The sequence below is a fragment of the Chenopodium album genome, chromosome 16, assembly GCF_948465745.1.
Source record: "Chenopodium album chromosome 16, dcCheAlbu1.1, whole genome shotgun sequence".
Lineage (NCBI taxonomy): Eukaryota > Viridiplantae > Streptophyta > Magnoliopsida > Caryophyllales > Amaranthaceae > Chenopodium > Chenopodium album.
The window spans coordinates 39,018,265-39,038,054 of NC_137849.1; the positions used below are offsets into that span (position 1 = coordinate 39,018,265).

Consider the following 19,790-nt stretch of genomic DNA (forward strand, 5'->3'; position numbering starts at 1 on the left):
TTTCCTATTGCTATGTGGTTCAACGCAAGGGTGATTTGTCTCGGGGTAGGCCTAGTACCAACTTGCTACTACCCATGCATCACAGCGTTACCGCTGAGGACACGAAACAGGGTCCTGTCACCGAGTCGGGAGTTCGTGATTGCTACAGTTGGTGGATCACATTTCATCCTTCTTGACCTTGCACCTGATTCACCTCAATCTCCCGCTGATCGCTGGTTAGTGGACTGAGAACCACGAGGCTAGTGTTAATGGATGGGATCAACAATATGAAGCTAGAAGGAACATGTGGGATGTATTAGTTAGATAGTTTGTAATGTACTTTCACTAAGTTTGAACTTTTGTAGATATTTTTTATTATAAATGTAAGTTTTAATGTACTTTCACTACATTAGTTAAGATTACATGACAAATAAAGCACAATATAAAGCAGTTTAAAAACAAAAACATTAAATGCAACAAAAACTAAGAAATATACACTGTCCAGTTCTTATAGTACATGACTAATAACAAAGAAATATAAAGCAATTCAAAAAAGTTCACATAACCACTAACACGACCAAAAAAAAATCTAAAGCCCCATTTTTTACTTCCAATCAAATACAAGCTGCTCCGTCATTGTCCTAGTCTCACGCGACATGTGAGGATACTCATTCAGTGCTCTTTGGTGAATCTCCATGGACCGACTCATCCACTGCAAATCACACAATAACATATTATATAAACAACAATTATTAGAAGTCATTCTAAATAGTAAAATAAACACAAAAACTTACATAATCAGTGTTAGTCCGCTCTGGTAGGTTGCTTGTAACTCCTGGACCTGGAGATACCCGAGGGTGAGAAAACCTGTACAGCCACTGCATGTAACCAGGCGCAACAGAAGAAGCTCCAGCACTAAGTCTGGTGAGGGCACCTAAAACTACACTATGAGATACCCCAGGGACAAACCTCCTCCACATCACATCTGTCCTCTCAGTCGGGAAGTTTACTCGGTACATCTTCAAGTTAGTCGGCCTCTTGGCCTTCTCTGGCCTGATAATGTCACGTGGTATGCCTTGCACGAAACCAAGCTGTCGAACCACTCTATCAGGCATGTACGGCTCTATGATGTTACGGTACTGGATGTAGCCAATGAATAAAGTGGAGGGCACTCCAAGTCCAGGATCAACTCCGTACGGTACCCAGTTCACCTCAAGGTCAGTCAGGGCATCAATTCTAGTACGAAAAGATATCAGGCGCTCCAAGTTCTTGCTAGGACATCCTGCTCCAACATCCCAAGCAGACGCACGAGGGATATTAAGGTCCCTCGTCAAGGTACCCTACTGGGCCGAAAGCACGGAAAGTACTCGTAAATCCATGCTTGCAGAAGCGTGAGACAACCAGCGATCGAATCAACACCTTTCCGTGATGTCTTGCCCAATTTCCTATACAAGTAAGCTAGTGCAGCTATGCCCCAAGCGTACTCGATAATAGGGACATCCATACAACATAGCTCGTGGAGGAAGGAAGGATGCGTACGATTACCACTCTTGTATATAAACAGTGAACCTCCAAGCACTAACCACAACTACGCAGTATACTGAGCACTAAACTGCCTCTCAACCTCCAATGTCGACTCAAAAATCTTATCAGTCAACACCCCACTACCCTGCCAAATCGTCTTTGTGCCGCAAATCTCAGACAAATCATCCGGAGTCATATCCATGGTAACCGAGCACTTGTCCCATAAGTAGTCCGTGCTAGGTGTAGTGGTGACCATCTTCCCATGTAAACGTAACCCAAGAATGTTGTACACATTGTGCAACATGATCGTGATCTCCCCAAATGGCATATGAAAAGTGTTTGTATCTGGCTGCCATTTCTCAAAAAAAGCAGAAATCAACGGCCAATCAAGTTTTTTAAACATCAGCCCGGGCAAGTGAGACAACCAACTGCCATCAATCAACTGGAGCTCTCCACTGATTGACGACCTCGCCACGTAACCAAGTCAGAACACAGCTTTGACCTACTCAAACACCGCAAAACACTTCGCTCCTGCTCGATTCACATTTATCGTGCCACGTGACCACCAAAACTAGGGATAATAGTCCCATCCTCAAGACCACCCGGCATCGGCTCCTGCACTAACCATGCCTCTGCAGAGCTGGTAGTAGGCTGACTCGATCCACTACCAACAAATCACCCATACTGACCCCTATATACCATATGATAATCCTGAGGGCCCGATTCTTCATCTCGGTCACCAGCATGACTATCCGAGACTTCGTCCTCCTCGTCAAATGTAGGTACTCCACCTGGCGAATACATGGGCTGACTACTTCCTGACTGTTGGTCTCCCGACCAACCACTAGTAGACCCGTATTGCTGCTTGGGCTGAAACAGTGCTGAATGAGATGACTGTCCCCTAACAGACGCATTCAAACGTCGTGATATTGCATGTCGAGCACCAGAACCCTCGATCTACATAAAATAAGTACAAAATCCAATTTCAGTAATAATTACAAAAAATACTACTTGTTTAAAGTTGGACTACAAAAAATACTATTCAAATAAATTAATTTCATGCCAACACACAATTAACAATAATAAAAATAATAATAATAATAATAATAATAATAACAATAATAATAATAATAAAAACAATAATAATAATAATAATAATAATAATAATAATAATAAACCACATATTTTCCAATGTACTATTAATATAATACATATTAAGAACACTAATCATAACTACAAAAACAACAATAACAATAATCACAACAACAACACTAATAATTATAATAACAAAAATCATAATAATAATAATAATAATAATAATAATAATAATAATAATAACAACAACACTAATTTAAACTAATAATAATAACAACAACACTAATATAAACCAATAATAACAACAATAATAATAAAAATAACAAAAATCATACAACTACTACTACTACTACTACTACTACTAATAATAATAATAATAATAATAATAATAATAACAATAATAACACCAATAATCATAATAACAACAACAACAACAACAACAACAACAACAACAAAAAATAAAATTAAAAACAAGAACAATAACAATAATAATAACAACACTAATATCAACAATAATAATAATACTAATCATAATTAAAAAAAAATAGTACTAAATAACAATAACCAATAACAACAACAATAGCAAAATCCAAAAAAAATAAAATAAACAACAACAACAATAATCATCAAAATAACAATAATGATAATAACAACACTAAAATCAACTAATAATAAAAATAAAAATCATACTAAACAGAAATTTTTGACCAAATCATAAATTCAAATCATATTATTCACGAAAAAAAATAAAAAAAATTAAAAAAAAAAACTAAATTCCAAGCTTCCGCCTAGAAATTCCTGAAGGACCTGGGAGGATCCGCCTGGAATTTCCGGATCCTCCTAGGTACTTCCGGAAATTTTAGGCGAAAGTGGGGATCCGCCCAGAATTTCCGGAAGTACCTAGGAGGATCCGGAAATTTCAAGCGGAACGACCTGGGTACTTCGGAATTTCTAGGCGAAAGCCTGGATTCCGTTTTTTTTTCAAACAATTACCTACTCTCCGTCGCCTCCGCCATTGCCTCCACCGCCGGCCAAACCCCTCCCTCTGTATGTGACCCTTATTCGCCTCGAATCAGCCATCCTTTTTTGTGTAGGTGCTTGTAGACTGTTGATGATGATTGTTGAATTTTTTATTTTCAAACAAATTAAATTTCAAATTTTGAATTTCAAGTTTTTAGAGAGTTAGAGAGTAAGAGAGTTAGAGAGATAGTGAATGAGGTTAGAGAGTGAGAATGTGAGTCGTGGAGTGAAAAAACCGTATTTATATGCTAGGGGTAAAAATGGAATTTCATACAAAAAATGCGAGCGTTCCCTTGTAAAATGGGAGCGACGTTTAACAACACCCATATTTCGAAACGATATGGTGTAACCTTGGTCGGTTGATGGGGTAAAGAACAAAACACTATAGGGAGTTTAAAGTCACCCTGGAAGAATCTTATATGAGCCATGAACAGGCATTAAATTCTCTTGTGTCAACTTTGCGGGTAATTGCTTACACTACTCCAACTGTCTAGATAGTGCATATATGTCGAAACAATGTCCCTTGCCCACTATTATAGTCAAGATATATCCAATTCTTTACTACGAGTCTACGAGTACTACCTCCATTCTAAAATGTGAAAATTTTGATTATATATAATTTTTTTTAATTATGTTATGGTGTTATTTTTTAAAATATGACATAATAGACCTTCCCAAATGTGAAAAGTGAAAAAAGTATAGTTTTTACACCATTTATATATGGAGTACTAATGTTGATTATAATTTTTTTTATCAATACATTTAAAAACAATATTATTATCATGTAAAAAATGTTGAATAAGTATTAATATAATTTTATAATATTAATTATTATATTTTTTACTACAGTAATATTTAATATAAATATTTATATTTAATGTTCAAACTATAATTTTTTGGTAGATGTTCAAACTAATCTTATCGCTAGGAGAATTCAATGAATATAATAATGTACGTGAGAGAGTTTTTAGGAAAATTAAGGAGTTAAACATGTATTGAAAATACTATCTCCGTTTCATATTATTTGCAACGATTTGACATAAAATATGAGTAGAAAATATTTAATCATTACAAATAATAAAAATAATTAAAATGTAACTGTTTAAAGAAAATGCCTAAAAAACAAATCTGACCTTCTTTCCTAAGGGGCAATGGCGGATGCACATACAAGTAATAGGGTCTAAGGACCTTTACTTGAACATGAAACAAGATTTTTTTTTTCTCTATAAAGTAAAGTGTTTTTCCAGTAAAATTGAGTTTTTTTCATAACAATTACCATTTAATCCCTTTAAAATTTATCAAATGTATTATTTATGATGCAATCATATTTCAAGCTTAAAAGGCTCTCATATGAGCCTATGAGAGAACGTAAAAGAGTACACTGTACAAACTAATCATAAGCTGTTGGTTGAAGCTCATAATTGATTGATATACTCTATCAAAAAGAATAAGCGCTAAAATTTGATAGCTTATTTGGGAGACATTGGCAATGACACCGGTCCATGTTAGTCCATGTTTTCCAATACGTGCCACAAGGCCCACGCCCACAGAATTTGGATGTCGAGAAAGAGCTGCAAGGCTTGTCCATAGAAATATGTGATGCAGTCTGCAGCTCTGAGGGCCGCACATAATTCGCATTCGCATGCACATTACCGCCATTGTTATGCAATACAAATGGCCCAACTGCTTTACTCCTTTTAATCACCTCGTAATAATATTTTATGTGTAAATTATACTACCTCCGTTTTTTTTTATTATTGCACCATACAAGTTGGTAGCAATAATTTTAGTAGTGGGAAAATGGAAGAGAGAGAAATATAAAAATACAAAAGTGTCCATATGATGAAACATAGACTAAATAACAAGTGTGAAAAAGTAAGGGTATGTTGGGTATTTGCAGTGTGACCAGAGATATTTTTGTCTTAAAATAGAAATGGTGTAATATTTGTGAAACTTCCAAGCAAGTGGTGCAATATTAAAAGAATGGAGAAAGTATTTAAAACTTTCTTAGCTGTCAAATTTCCCTTTTTCGATCAAATATTGACAAAAAGGACATAATGTGCAAGTTTAGAAAGCTTTAAGATGCGTAGTATTGTTTTTTTTACACTGTAAGATTAATTGGGCCCCAATCAAAAGCTCATATCACAAGAAGCCTGATTGGCAATGTCTAGAGGGGTAGGGGAGGAATTTGTGCCTGATGAGAATCAAATCTCGCACCTTAAGGATGCGAGGTGACCGTTGGGCCACACTGGTCCAAGAGATCATTCTTAATACTACGTAGTATATAGTGTGTAGGTTGTGTTACATATTTGTATATATTACCTTCGTTTCATATTATTTGCAACGATGTTGTTTCGGTTAAGATCCGACAACCCGTATCCGAGATCCAAGAGCTTGAACCCAAAATCCGTGAAGCTCCTATCGTCCAAATAAGCACCTACACAAGAAATAGAGATTGACTAACTGATATGTTTATTTTATATAGTATTTTACCCCCGTTCCTTGGTCTTAATTAGTAGTGTTTTGGCTCTTTAGAGCCACTTTTATTACTAATATGTGTTTTCTAGTGTTTTCGTAGTTTTGGTTGAGTTTTATAGGGAATTACACTCTTGGAGCATTTTCCCGGGATTTTATGAAGCGACTACGAGCATTGGAGGAGCACGACCATCTTTCGTAGCCCAAGATCGGTTAGAGTCGTCAAACCGGTGATTAAGGGCTCGACTTATGAGAAAATGAGGCATTGGATCGAGTGATTAAAGTCCCGAGGAGGATATTTGGTTTGGGCCGAGTTACAAGCCTAAACAAGGAGTCCAAGTAGCCCGAAGTGTCACCGCCCGGTGCAAGGGTCTCCCGCCCGAAGGCGCGCCCGATCAGGCGGTGCCGCGCCCGTTCGGGCGCGAAAAGAGAATCTCACAAAGGAAAAAAGGCGGTCCCGATCGGGCGGTGCCTCGCTCGATCGGGCGCGTGTTTCTGAGGAGAAGTTTAAGCGTCGTTTAAGTTGTTTTAACTTAGGATTTTCGAGCTTAGTTTATATACGCTTTTGTTAAGCGAGTTTAGTATACTTTTCTCCCTTCCCTTACCCTCTCTCTCTTTCTCTCTCTAACTTTTCTCTCTCTTTTTTTTTTAAACTCTAGTATTATTTTCTTTCTCTACAACTCTTTCTTTAATTCCATCTCTTGTTCCCTTCAACTTTGGTAACGATTTCTTCTCTTTTAATCTCAGTTATTTATTCTCTCTCTTTCATCATGACTTGTTTAATGGCTTTGTTTAGTTTATATTTAATTATGTGTGAGTAGTTTTCTTTCTAGGGTTATGGGGATCCATAAATAATATGAAGGGGTAATTTATTATTGTTAATTGTCAATGCTTGATTAATTTCCTATTGATTGATTTAATGCTATGCGGTTAGATTTGGCCAGATTTAATTCGTATGAGTTTAGCAATATTGATTCGAGATTCGAGAGATGAGAATTGATGTTTAGGCTTAGTTTCAATAGGCAGACTAATTTATAAATGGTTAAGTCGAGATTCGAGAGATGAGATTTAATACCGGTAAATTACCTCTGTGATTGTAATACGTAGCGAAAGCTCTTTATGATCTGATTAATTGATGCATTGATGATTGATTGTTATGTTTTACCCTGAAATATTAATTATTGGTGAACCTATGCCCTAGGTCTTTTATTATTTGATTTCTCCCTATTTTTATTTCTCCTTACTCATATTCTTCATAGTATAGTTCCTTCAAATAACAACTTTTGGTTACTTAATAATTTAGATTATAGTAATTAATTAGGAATAGAAAGACTTGATTCCCTGTGGATTCGACCCTACTTCCCTATCTATTATTAGTTAGTGGTTCTAGGAATTACTTTTGATTAGGTGATACGACTTTAGCCTGTCACTAACCCCGGAGTGAATCCGGGGAAAACTACTCCGATGACAAAGTCAGTAAGTGTTTGAGAAGAAGATATGAAGAGAGAGAAAGTAAGAGAGAAGATATAGAGAGTGTAATAAATGCTACCTCTTAATTAAGGGATAAAACCTGATATTTATAGCAATTCCAAATGACAGGTGGCTACATGACATGCAAACTATTTCACGCCAAGTGTCAAGTTATTGTTGCCACGTGCCGACCGCCGACAAGCCGATATGTCTTTTTTATGTATAATTACCGATATTTTTACCAGGTGTGGAGGATTCGTACCCGTTTTTATTTAGATGTCGGTACTGTTTATGCTACCGGTATCTATTCGGTATCTCCCCATACAGATGTGACTTAAAGTAGAGATGAAAAATGTCTAATCGTTGCAAATAATATGAAACGGAGGTAGTATGTTACAGTATAAATATAGGATGAAATACTCTCATGCTAGAATGCAGGCATACACTCTCTATTGATGTTGGCAAAATAAAATAAGTTGAGCATATTGTTTGCCTTGGCCCAAAAGAAGGGCATTTAACATTTTGATAATAGTTCGATCCAATACGAACAAGAAAGTTTATGACTTTATGAAATTTAAGAAATAAAAGGACACGCCACTCACATGGGAATTGTTCTACTTAGCTGTTTATGCTGATTTTCGTCAGGTGGGATTGAGTATCAAAATCTAGGCTACGAATCAACTAAATAAAACCGTGAGTAAAGTAAATGCAAAAATAAAGAATCGACACAAGGAAATTTTGACGCAGAAAACCCAAAGAGGATAAAAACCGCGGGTAGAATGAGGATCTACCAAACTTTCACTATGTGAAAAATATCCAAGAGTTTAGGTTACAATGTATGTATGAAGTACTTTCGGTTGCTCAGTTCAAATCTCTTTGAGGGACGATATTCCTCCCTTATATAGATGCCAATTAGGGTTTCTAATTAGCCGTTGCAAGGTGATTAACGGTGCCCCTAAATCTTTGGAAGCCACTTCATCATTATCTTCATTCTGCTTACTCTTCTAACGGCTTGGCACAGCTGTTGCATGGACTTGGTCACTCATGTTTATCTTCTCCTAAAAAATTGGAAGGTAGTGGGAGCTTCTTTCGATCCTCGAGGCCAATTAGTCTTCATCGCACTTCCAGTCTTCGTCGCTTGACCCTAGTTAACTATCATTGACTGAGGCTTACAGATTTTTACCCATAACGATTTGCCCCTAATTGCTAAATATGGACAACCATAAACATGTTTGGCAATTTAAAAATAAACAAAACGAAAAAAGAAAAGACAAAGAACTAATAAAAAGATAATTACAAATTTCAAAACACTTGAGAGCATTTCCGTCTTTGCGCTGGCTGGCACGTTTTCCATAAGGAGTTATTTCACTTCTCCACTTCTTTTCTAACCGTCACTTCTCCTCTTCATTACTGCCACACGTTTCCCGCTTCCCCAAAATTACCGTTCTTCTTTCTACTTCTTTCTCTCTTCTTTGCTCCAAATTCTCTGGAGGTTCGAAGGCGGTGAACGGCGATGACCTTTGATCTTAAGCTCTTGTTAACCTCAATTTCCAGGTAATTTCTTTATTTTCTTTCTTTCGTAATTCGATTTTAGCAAATGTCTAGTAGAATTCCCAAGAATAGAACTAGGTTTTCACTCCGAATTGTTGAAAAAAGGGGGTCAATTGTTTCAGAAGAAGGGATGGGAACTAAGGCGGAATCTTTAATTACTCTGGCGATGAAAGACGAGCTAGTGCGGGTGGCTGGTTTTCCTGAGAGTACTTTTGCTCATATTCCGGGGAAGGGCAAGAAGGTAGAGGATTGTCCCACAGACTTTGTTGTGTTTTTTAGGTACCCATTCTTGGAGACAAATACGACGTTTCCTTTTAGGTCTTTAACTAGGTCGTTTTTTGTATTGTTGGGGTTAAGCCCGGGTCAACTCATGCCATCAGGGAGGAGAATTTTATTGATTATTGGGAGAATCCTTTTACTTTAGAAGGTTTGGTAGAAGCTTATGATGTGAAAATGAGGAAGGATCGATTTGTGAGTCTTTTTAAGAAAGGGGAGCCATTGGTGTTAAAAACCGATGTTAACGACAGGGGTTGGGCCAACTATTTCGTTTTTGTCAAGAAGACTTTGCTAGGTGATGAAGGTGCATGGTTGAAGGAAGGGTGGCCAGAGGATGGTAAGCAAATCTCTATAGAACTTGGTTTGATAAGGCTGTGGTTTTCTGAATGTTTGATATTGCTTTTGTTTACACAGATCTTGCTTTCGATTTCCTGGAACCGTCAAATTCGTCGAAGATCAAGGTTCAGCGATTTCTCGAAATTGATAGTAAAAGGCAAACTTTCGTCAAGACAAAACAACTGATCAGCGAGTCGTCGGGGCACAAGCACAAGGATTCGCCAGTTGCGTCTCAGATAATTGAAGATTCCGAAGACACAATGTCTACTCGTAAGTCGTTGTCGTTTGCTAGTATCATTGTTTGCTTTTTAATAACTCGTTTGCTAACGTCGTCGTTTGCTTTATCAGAATCAGCAACGCAAGGAGCTCGTCGTGGTCGTGGATTTTCTCAAGCCGAACAGGATCTTAGGATGAAAAGGAAACATGGCTTGGCTCCTAAAGAACTGGCTCCATCACCATCAGTCGACAGGACGGAGCATCTTCACGCTTCGTCGCCTCACAAGGTCGACTATGCGTCGGCGACGGTTACTTTGTCACCATCTCCTCCACGCAAGCAACAGAAGGTTGACGATGCCCCTACGATTCTTATCGTCGAAGCACGCTTTCCAGTAGATTTCCTCAGTCTGCATAGGGAGACGCGTCATTCTATGTTTCCACAGCTAGATCAACTGCTGTTTCCCATGTCCAGAAAAGCTTGGCTGGGACTTTTGCTTTGGAGATTGCCTCGGAAGCTGCTACTGCTCATCTCTATGTAAGTGACTTCTATTTCGTCTTGGTTTTCCATTTATTGTAATAGATTTGTGGGTTTGTGACATGGGGGGTGTTCATTTAGTGTTTGCAGAACTCGTTGGTTTTGAGATAAAGGGTGATCGGATTGGCTAAGGAAATGAAAAGGTTGGATGATGCTGCGAAGGATGCTGACTCAAAACGTCAAACTGCTGTGAGGACGTTTCAAATGACCAAGACGGAGCTTGACGATGTGAAGAAGAAGGTGGATAAGCTGGAAGGTCAGTTGGGGGAGAAATCTAGGAAGATGGATGAACAAGCTCAGCAGATGGATGATCAGGACAAGCAACTGAAAGAGCAGGCTCGACAATTGGTAGACAAGGTCACTGCGATCAAGGCTAAAAAGGAGGCTTTGTCGAAGGCACAGGAGGAGCTGTCGTCAGTGAAGCAGGAATTGGAAGACGCTTTGGACAACAATGCGGAGTTGGAAATTAAGGTTAAGGCTAAGTTGATGAAGCAGTATTTGGATGGGAAAGCTTCGGAGTGGCGTCCTCAAGAGGCGATCAATCGTTTCTTGGCCAATGGCGGAACCCTTGACGAGCTGGGAGATGATGCTGCAGTAGCTTCGAATGCAGACTTAGGGTTGGCTCCGTCGATCACTACTCCTTTAGCCGTCACCGTCGTCGAAGCTCAACCTACTGTCGTCGGGAATCAACTTGAGGAAGATGCTGAGGTATTACCTTCGACAAACGAAGGCGTCGATGAGAACGTTCATGCCGAGGACGTCGTCAACGAGCCGATCGTCGACGAAGCTAATGCCGATGCTTGAAGGCCATCGTCTGTGATGGTTTGTTTTCTTTGTGTATTTTGGGTAAGTTTGCTTGTGTTGAATAACTGTGCTTTGATTTGTTTTTCGTTTTCGTACTTTGTACCACTTGAGGGCAAGTGGTTTCTTTTGAACATATTCGTACTGCTTTGACGTTGTTACTTTATGCTTTCCGTTGTCATCGTTCTGTCGTTGTTGTGTGTTATATAAGTCCAAAAGCGTTTAGAAAACAACTTAGAAAAGAGACTAAGTAAAAGATTAAACAAAACAAAATAGAAAGGGTGACATGTCGAGCGTTTAAAAGAATTCGTCAATTTAAAAAACTTTTATTAATCTGTAAAAGAGGCTTTAGTACAAAAGGATTTTTTCTTTAATTTTTTACTCTAACTGTACAATGCTTTCGTCGGGGGCTTTGTGTTCTAAGGCCTTTCGTTGCATTGTTTGCCAATGCCCCTTGCGTCCCAGCGTCGACGCTGAACACAGAAGACTAGTTCATGGTTCAGGTATCGGGTGTTTGGAGTCGGACGCTAAGGTCAAATTTTCCCTGGGCTTCATCATGCTTCGAATGTTGTCTTTTGAACGGCATCTTTCCTCACCCTTTTTCTAGGATGTCAGTGTAGCTGATGTCTGTTGTTTTCTTTTGTCAGTTGACTTCTTTGTACTTGTCGTCATGCCTGTTGATTTGTATACTTTATCGATCGGTGTTCTGCAAGGTCAACATGGTTAGAGTACCGTTGGCACGGCCAACGGCCCTCCGATGCTTAAGTCAGTACACTTAATCAAAAAAATAAATATCTTAATAAAAAAGAATCAATTCGTAGTTTGCTAGGGTATTACCCTTTCGTCGACGAACACTTTTGACGATTGACTAGAAATAATACTTTCGTAAATGAGTTGCGTTCCAACTTCTTGGAACGGGGTTACCTTGTTGGTCGGTCAATCGATAAGCGTCGTTCCCGATGACTTGGGTGATCTCGTACGACCCTTCCCATGGCGGAGCAAACTTTCCGTCTGCAGGATTTTTTGTATTTTAGAACGCCTTCCTTAACACCCTGTCGCCTAACTGGAACGTCTTTGCCTTAACATTTTTGTTGAAGCTTCTTGCGACGATTTTCTGTTGTGCTGCCATCCTTATCAATGCCGTTTCCCTTAGTTCTTCAGTTGCGTCCAAGCTATCTTCCATTTCTTCATGGTTCCTGTCTTCCGTCATGAGGCCGAAATGGGACGTTGGGAAGTCAACTTCTATTGGGAGGACGGCTTCGCAACCATAGACGAGGGAGAAGGGTGTTTGCCCCGTTATAGCCCTTAGCGTTGTTCGATTGGCCCACAAGACTGTTGGGAGCTCGTCAGCCCATTTTCCCTTTGCTTCTTTTAGCCTTTTCTTGATGGCATTCATTACTACTTTGTTGTTGGGCTCGGCTTGTCAATTGGCTTGAGGATACCTCGGCGTCAATGTCCTTAACTCTATACGGAATTTCCTGCAAAATGAACGAGTTTTGTCGCTAATAAATTGTGATCCATTGTCACAGACGATCACTGACGGGATGTCAAACCTGCAAATAATGTTAGTCCATATAAACAAAATAACTTCCTTATCCGTCACCTGTTTCAAAGCAATCGCTTCAATCCATTTAGAAAAATAATCAGTTAATGCTAACATGTAAACTCTTTGTCTTGGCGTTGCGGGTAATATCCCGACGATGTCCATTCCCCATCTCATGAAGGGCCATGGAGACAAGGTTTGGTGAAGGGACTCTGAGGGCTTATGGACGGTGTTGGCAAACCGTTGGCACCTATCACACTTGACCACATATTGCATGGCGTCTTCATGGAGTGTTGGCCAGAAGTATCCTTGTCTTTTTGCAATTTTAGCTAGCCCTCTGCCTCCGACATGACTGCTGCATACACCATCGTGCAGATGGCTAAGGATGGACTATTATTCATGCTTTTGGATGCACCTTTATGATAACCCTGACGCGGATTTGTGGAACAGGACTCCATCGACGATATGATATTTGGAGGCTTTATAATTTAGCTTTCGAGCTTCTGCTTTGTCACTAGGAAGGATATCATTGGTGAGGTAATTTATGATGGGCTTGGTCCAATCGTCGTCGTTATTAACGTTGTCGATGGGGAGGATTTCTTTTGTGGACACGGATGGCTTTTGTAGGTGTACTAGAGGGATATTCGTGAAGGTGGTTTTTTTTAGAACAGAGGCTAGGTTAGCAAGGGCGTCGGCTTGGGCGTTTTAGTCTCGAGGAATTTGTTGGATTGTAAATGGGTCAAAGTATTTGGCTTTTTCTTTGGCTATTTCACGGTAGGCTGTCATTTTGGAATCTTTTGCGGCAAATTCACCTGTTATTTGGCTGACGATGAGGAGAGAATCACTGTACACATCCAAGGCTGTTGCACCTAAGTCTTTGGCGACGATCATTCCTGCAACCAAAGCTTCATATTCTGCTTCATTGTTAGTTGCTTTAAAATCACAAGATATAGATCGTACTATCATGTCCCCTTGTGGCGACTTTAGCACCATTCCCAGGCCATCTCCTCGTTGATTGGACGAACCATCGACGAATAGGATCCATTTGTTTGCTTTTCTGACGTTGTTGATCTCTTCTACTTCTTTGTTGTCTATGGCCTGTAAGTCGGGGCCGAAGTCTGCCACAAAATCTGCTAGAGCTTGTGACTTGATCGCTTTTCTGGGTTGGTACTCTATGTCCATCGTACTTAGTGAAATACTCCATTTGCCTAATCGACCTGTTAGATCTGGCTTTCTCAAAACAGACTTGAGTGGATAATTAGTCATCACCACTACGTGGTGGGTTTCGAAATAATGCCTCAATTTCTTGACAGTAGTAATTAAAGCAAGAGCTAATTTTTCTAAAGATGTATATCTTACCTCGCTGGGAGCAGGATTTTACTTACATAGTAAACCGGAAGCTGCCCAGCGTCGTCGTCTTCCTTTGTCAGAATTGCGCTGACAGCGATAGCACTAACGACAATATAAAGCTGCAAAGGTTCGTTAGTTTTAGGTTTCGACAGGAGGGGTGGCCTCATCAGATATTTCTTTAAATCTTGCAACGCTTTTTCATGATCGTCCGTCCATTCAAAGCCTTTTTTTTTCTTAAGACATTATAAAAAAGATGGCATTTGTCTGACGATCGAGAAATGAAGCGATTTAACACTGCCACTCTTCCTATCAATTTTTGGGTTTCTTTAACGTTTCGGGGGGATTGAATATTTATTAGGGCCCTGACTTGGTCGGGACTGGCTTCAATTCCCCTTTGCGTTACTACATAGCCCAAAAATTTTCCAGCAGATACTCCAAAAGAACATTTAGAAGGGTTAAGTTTCATACCATATTTCCACAATACCTCGAATGTCTGTCGGAGATGATCGACGTGATCCTCTAATTTCTTGGATTTCACTAGCATGTCATCGATATATACTTCCATCGTGTCCCCTAGCTGGTCCTTGAACATTCTGTTGACTAGCCTTTGGTACGTCGAACCTGCAATTTTTAGTCCAAAGGGCATAACCTTATAGCAATATATACCTTTGTCAGTCATGAAGGTTGTCTTCTCCTGATCGTCAGGATGCATTAGGATTTGATTATATCCGGAATAGGCGTCCATGAATGTTAGGAGCTCATGACCTGCTGTTGCATCTACCATAGCGCCGATGTGCGGTTACGGGAACAGATCTTTTGGGCACGCTTTATTGAGATCGGTGAAATCGATACAGACTCTCCATTTACCATTTTTCTTGCTGACACGACAACATTAGCGAGCCAATCTGGATATTTGACTTCCCTTATTTTACCTGCTTCGATCAGCTGCTGCACTTCGTCATTGATGATCTTACTTCGTTCCGGTGCGAACTTTCGACGCTTTTGCTTTACTGGCTTATGATTGGGATCGACGTTCAGCTTGTGCGAGATGATACTCGGATCTATGCCAGTCATATCTTCATGAGACCAGGCGAAACAGTCTTTATTCTCTCGGAGAAAAGCTAGGATGGTTTCTTTAAGTTCGGGTGCTAAATTGGCTCCGACACGGACAATTTGATCTGGTTTTTCAGGGTCTAAGAGTATTTTGTCGATTTCGAGGTCGTTGGGATTGTCTGGTGTCAGACCTTGCTGTAGTTGCTATGCGGCTCTCATGGTTGGTTTTAGGGTTGTTTTGTAGCAGTGCTTGGCTTCACGGGGTTCTCCTTTGATCTCTTGGATTCCCCATGGGGTCGGAAATTTGATTGACTGATGATAGGTAGAAGGGATGGCTTTTAACTTGTGGATCCATGGCCTACCCATGATGGCATTGTAGGCTGAGGGGCAGTCGATGACATTGAATTTGGTTTGGGGGTTTAGGCCGCCGGCAAAGGTTCGAAGGGTTGTATCCCCGAGAGTCGACATGGTTTCACCACTGAAACCGACCAAAGTCGTTGACCTTCTGACGACGTCGCTATCCCTTAGCCCCATATCTTCCATGGTCCTCCGGAACAGAACATTGGCGGAGTTACCTCCGTTGACAAGCACCCTTCGAAGCAGGCAATTCCCGACCATCAGAGAAATCACCAAGGAATCTTCATGCTCTTTGTTGATGTTGTTGATGTCGTCGTCGTCGAAAGTAATGGCCATAGCTTCCAGCTTCTTTTCCAGAGGATCTCTCAATTCTTCCGGGAAATTTTCATTTTCTGTTGACGACTTTGCGATTCTTTTGGCTGCGAAATAGGTTAGTCCACAAATATCTGAACCACCAGAAATAACATAAATTACTACCTCGCCTGCTTGTCGTCGCGGCTTTGGCGTCGCCAGGTGCGTCGCTTTTCTTCTTCCCGAGCAAATGCTTGAGGTTGCCTATCTTCAGCTAGAACGCGACTTCTCTACGCTGGGCATAACAATCTTCTGTCTTGTGACCATGGTCGCTATGGAACTCGCACCACTTACTCATATCCTTTTCTGAATCCGGCTTATTGCTCTTCATTGGCCATCGAACCTTGCCACCTAGGGGCTCTAGCCCTTTCACCACTGCTACAATATTCACCTCGAACCCATACTCGGATATCTCTGGATATTGCGGCGCTTCGAGAATCTATTCCACCTGCTCACTATTAACAAAGCGTGATCTACCTGTTGTTTCATAGGGTTGACGTCGCCATGACCCTTGCGGGATGCTTGCAGCCTTGCAATCAGTCGAGCTTTTGACATTCTGATTGGAGCTTCGATTGGCGATGTCTTCGTCAAAACGCATCTGGGCCACGGCTCTCGTCCGGACCTCTTCAAACGTTGAGCAGGGATACTTGACCATATCTTTGTACAGATCTGAATTTGTATGCAATCCTCGGAGGAAGGCTTCGATGGCAGTCCGATTGTTGACATTTTTTATTGACACCTTTTCTTTGTTGAAACGGGACCAATAAGTCCTGATGCTTTCCTTGGGGCCTTGGACGATCCGATACAAGTCGCTTGTCTGCTTGTCGAACTGCCTGCTGCTTTCAAAATGGGAATAAAACTTGTTAATTAACATAGCAAAGCTAGTGATACTACCTGGTTCAAGCTTGCCAAGCCATTTGAGGGTGGGGCCAGTCAGCGTCGCGCCGAAAGACTTGCACATGCATGCCTCCCAGCACTCGAACGGGATCGAAGCTTGCCACATCCGCTGCTTGTAATACTCGACATGCTGCTCTGGACAGGTCGTCCCATCATAAAGCGACGTAAACGTCGGGAGCGACAATCTTCTGGGAATCCGGGCTCTGGATAACTCATCACTGAACGGAGTCGCTGCGAACCCATCGGGAGCTTCTCTCTGGACGGGGACCGGGACGCCTGACATCCTTTTCATCATCGACAACACCTTGGAATTCTGCCTCTCTAAAGATACTAGCCTCTGGAGCAGGATCTCAGTCTGATTGGGCTCACGATTATTGGCTTGCTGCTCTCCTGGGGTCTGGAAATTTCCCTGCCGCCCACTATTCCGGAGCGGAGGATCCATCTGCATCTCCCCATCGATGGATTCAGTATCGGTATCATGCGGGGATTCCACTATATCCAAAGTCAGCATTCTCGGGATCAAACCCAGCTGCCTTGGATGACGACGACGATTGCTCTGAGCCAACTCTAGTTGCTGAAGGAGATCGGCCGCATCAGATTCCAACGCTTCCTTTTCCCTGCTCAGACGCTCATTGGATTCCCTGGCTGCTACGAGGTCGGCTAGAGCTTTCTCATAGGCTTCTTTCAGCTGTTCTGGGGTCATTTCGCTGGGAGACATATCAAAGGCTAGGGTTAGGGTATTTTTGGATTTTATCTAGTTGTAGCCCCACGGTGGGCGCCAAATTGTTTATGCTGATTTTCTTCAAGTGGGATTGAGTATCAAAATCTAGGCTACGAATCAACTAAATAAAACAGTGAGTAAAGTAAATGCAAAAATAAAGAATCGACACAAGGAATTGTTGACGCGGAAACCCAAAGAGGATAAAAACCGCGGGTAGAATGAGGATCTACCAAACTTTCACTATGTGAAAAATATCCAAGCGTTTAGGTTACAATGTATGTATGAAATACTTTCGGTTGCTCGGTTCAGATCTCTTTGAGGGACGATATTCCTCCCTTATATAGATGCCAATTAGGGTTTCTAATTAGTTGTTGTAAGGTGATTAACGGTGCCCCTAAATATTTGGAAGCCACTTCATCATTATCTTCATTCTGCTTACTCTTCTAACGGCTTGGCACAGCTGTTGTATGGACTTGGTCACTCATGTTTATCTTCTCCTAAAAAGTTGGAAGGTAGTGGGAGCTTCTTTCGATCGTCGAGGCCAATTAGTCTTCATCGGACTTCCAGTCTTCGTCGTTTGACCCTAGTTGACTGTCATTGACTGAGGCTTACAGATTTTTACCCATAACAATAGCTGAAGTAATGAAAATAGATAGGATTAGTGCGCATAAAGCAGCATATTAATTTACTTGATTTCTCATCACTTTTTATTTAGAATGAAACCTTACTAAACTTGTTATATAGCCTAGTCACACTTTTCTCTATCGCGAACTCGTGTTCCCTCATAAGAGTGCGTGCGTGCTTATGCTGATCAAGGTTTTGATAATGTCACCGACTAAAAAAAAAAAAAAAAAAAAAAAAAAACTAAAACTATAGTTAATTCAATGGATTTGTTGGTGAATGTATGCTAGTAACACTAGTAATGCATATACGATGACACCTATTGAGCTATTGTTTTTATTTCCAAAAAAAAACAGCACAAGTATACTTGTGCTATTATACTAGCCAATTATACTATTGTTTTTAAATGTCACCGAGCTAGCTAGTTGGCTATATAAATGGTTATTTGGGTCTTCCTTTTCATATTCTTTATGCATGAAATCTTACTAAGAAACAAAAAGAGAGATAAATCGCATAGGAAGAGGAGGGTTTAGGGCACACGAAGCTTGGCACCACCTTTCATATTTCGTTGTTGATAACATGCATGCATGTTGTTCATAGACTTGTATATATATGAAAGGTAGTGCCAAGCTGCGTGCGTCTTAAACTTCTCTTCTACAGCCTTTTTCTTGATCAAATGATGACTTTCGGCAACGTTGGATCAATGAAGATATTTCCTTGTCTGATAGATATGGCTAGTAGGTCTTAAATGGCTACATAGATTTCTCTTGTAGTATAGTACAATGGAGCTTATACTTCTCCATCAATGCATCTCATAATCGAATGCTGAAGCTGTTATTCCAAGTTATACTTACTTTTAATTTCACCCTCAATAAAAATATTTATTTCAAAATTTATTTTTTATTGAATACACTAAGAATAAACTTATGAAGTAGGTTTTTAGAAAAAAAAAATATATATATATATATATATATGTATGTATATATATATATATATATATATATGTATATATATATATATATATATATATATATGTATATATATATATATATATATATGTATATATATATATATATATATGTATATATATATATATTATATGAAGTAAAATTAACTTTTTAACACTTGTGTTCAATGTAGTTTCTTGTTTCGAACTTCTTTTTGTAAGTTTAATTTTAACACATATAGACGATGATCAAATATCAATAGTTGTTAAAATAAAAAAAAAATAAAAATAAATAAAAAATAAAAAATCAAGATTTAAACTCTATTCTTCGATTTTTATACTTCAATTCATGATAATAATGTTCTAGCTCAAGATTGACATACATGCTTGGTGTCTTTTTTAGTAGCAAGGGTTTGATTCTCATGGAACTTATTGTTGTAATCCAATTGTACCCGGAAAAAAAAAAAAAAAAAAAAATGTAGGACAGGATAACCTAGGGCATCCCAAATATGCTTGAGTTCCACCGCTAAGATAGTCATCTGACATCGATCTTAGCTTATTTGGATAAATTTGGGCATATGCACATTTCCACAAAACTATCATTTCCTATATAGTATATATGCGTTCGTGTCATACTCACCGGCCACCCCCGTACCCCTATGTAGACACCATG

At 39.8% G+C, this 19,790-nt stretch overlaps 2 protein-coding genes across 2 annotated transcripts; both read right to left on the reverse strand.

Annotated features, from left to right (window-relative positions):
- Positions 1–12,308: 12,308 nt before the first annotated feature.
- LOC145584238 (uncharacterized) lies at positions 12,309–12,674 on the reverse strand. Its single transcript, XM_081641131.1, has one exon. It carries the CDS (start codon positions 12,672–12,674, stop codon positions 12,309–12,311), a length of 366 nt encoding a protein of 121 aa, XP_081497257.1.
- An 852-nt stretch (positions 12,675–13,526) lies between these two features.
- Positions 13,527–14,003, reverse strand: LOC145584239 (uncharacterized). Its single transcript, XM_081641132.1, has one exon. It carries the CDS (start codon positions 14,001–14,003, stop codon positions 13,527–13,529), a length of 477 nt encoding a protein of 158 aa, XP_081497258.1.
- Between the last annotated feature and the right edge of the window lie 5,787 nt (positions 14,004–19,790).

Bases quoted from the DNA above. Each gene is read 5' to 3' on its own strand.
- LOC145584238 (XM_081641131.1), bottom strand. From the start codon at position 12,674: ATGAATGCCATCAAGAAAAGGCTAAAAGAAGCAAAGGGAAAATGGGCT.
- LOC145584239 (XM_081641132.1), bottom strand. From the start codon at position 14,003: ATGGACATAGAGTACCAACCCAGAAAAGCGATCAAGTCACAAGCTCTA.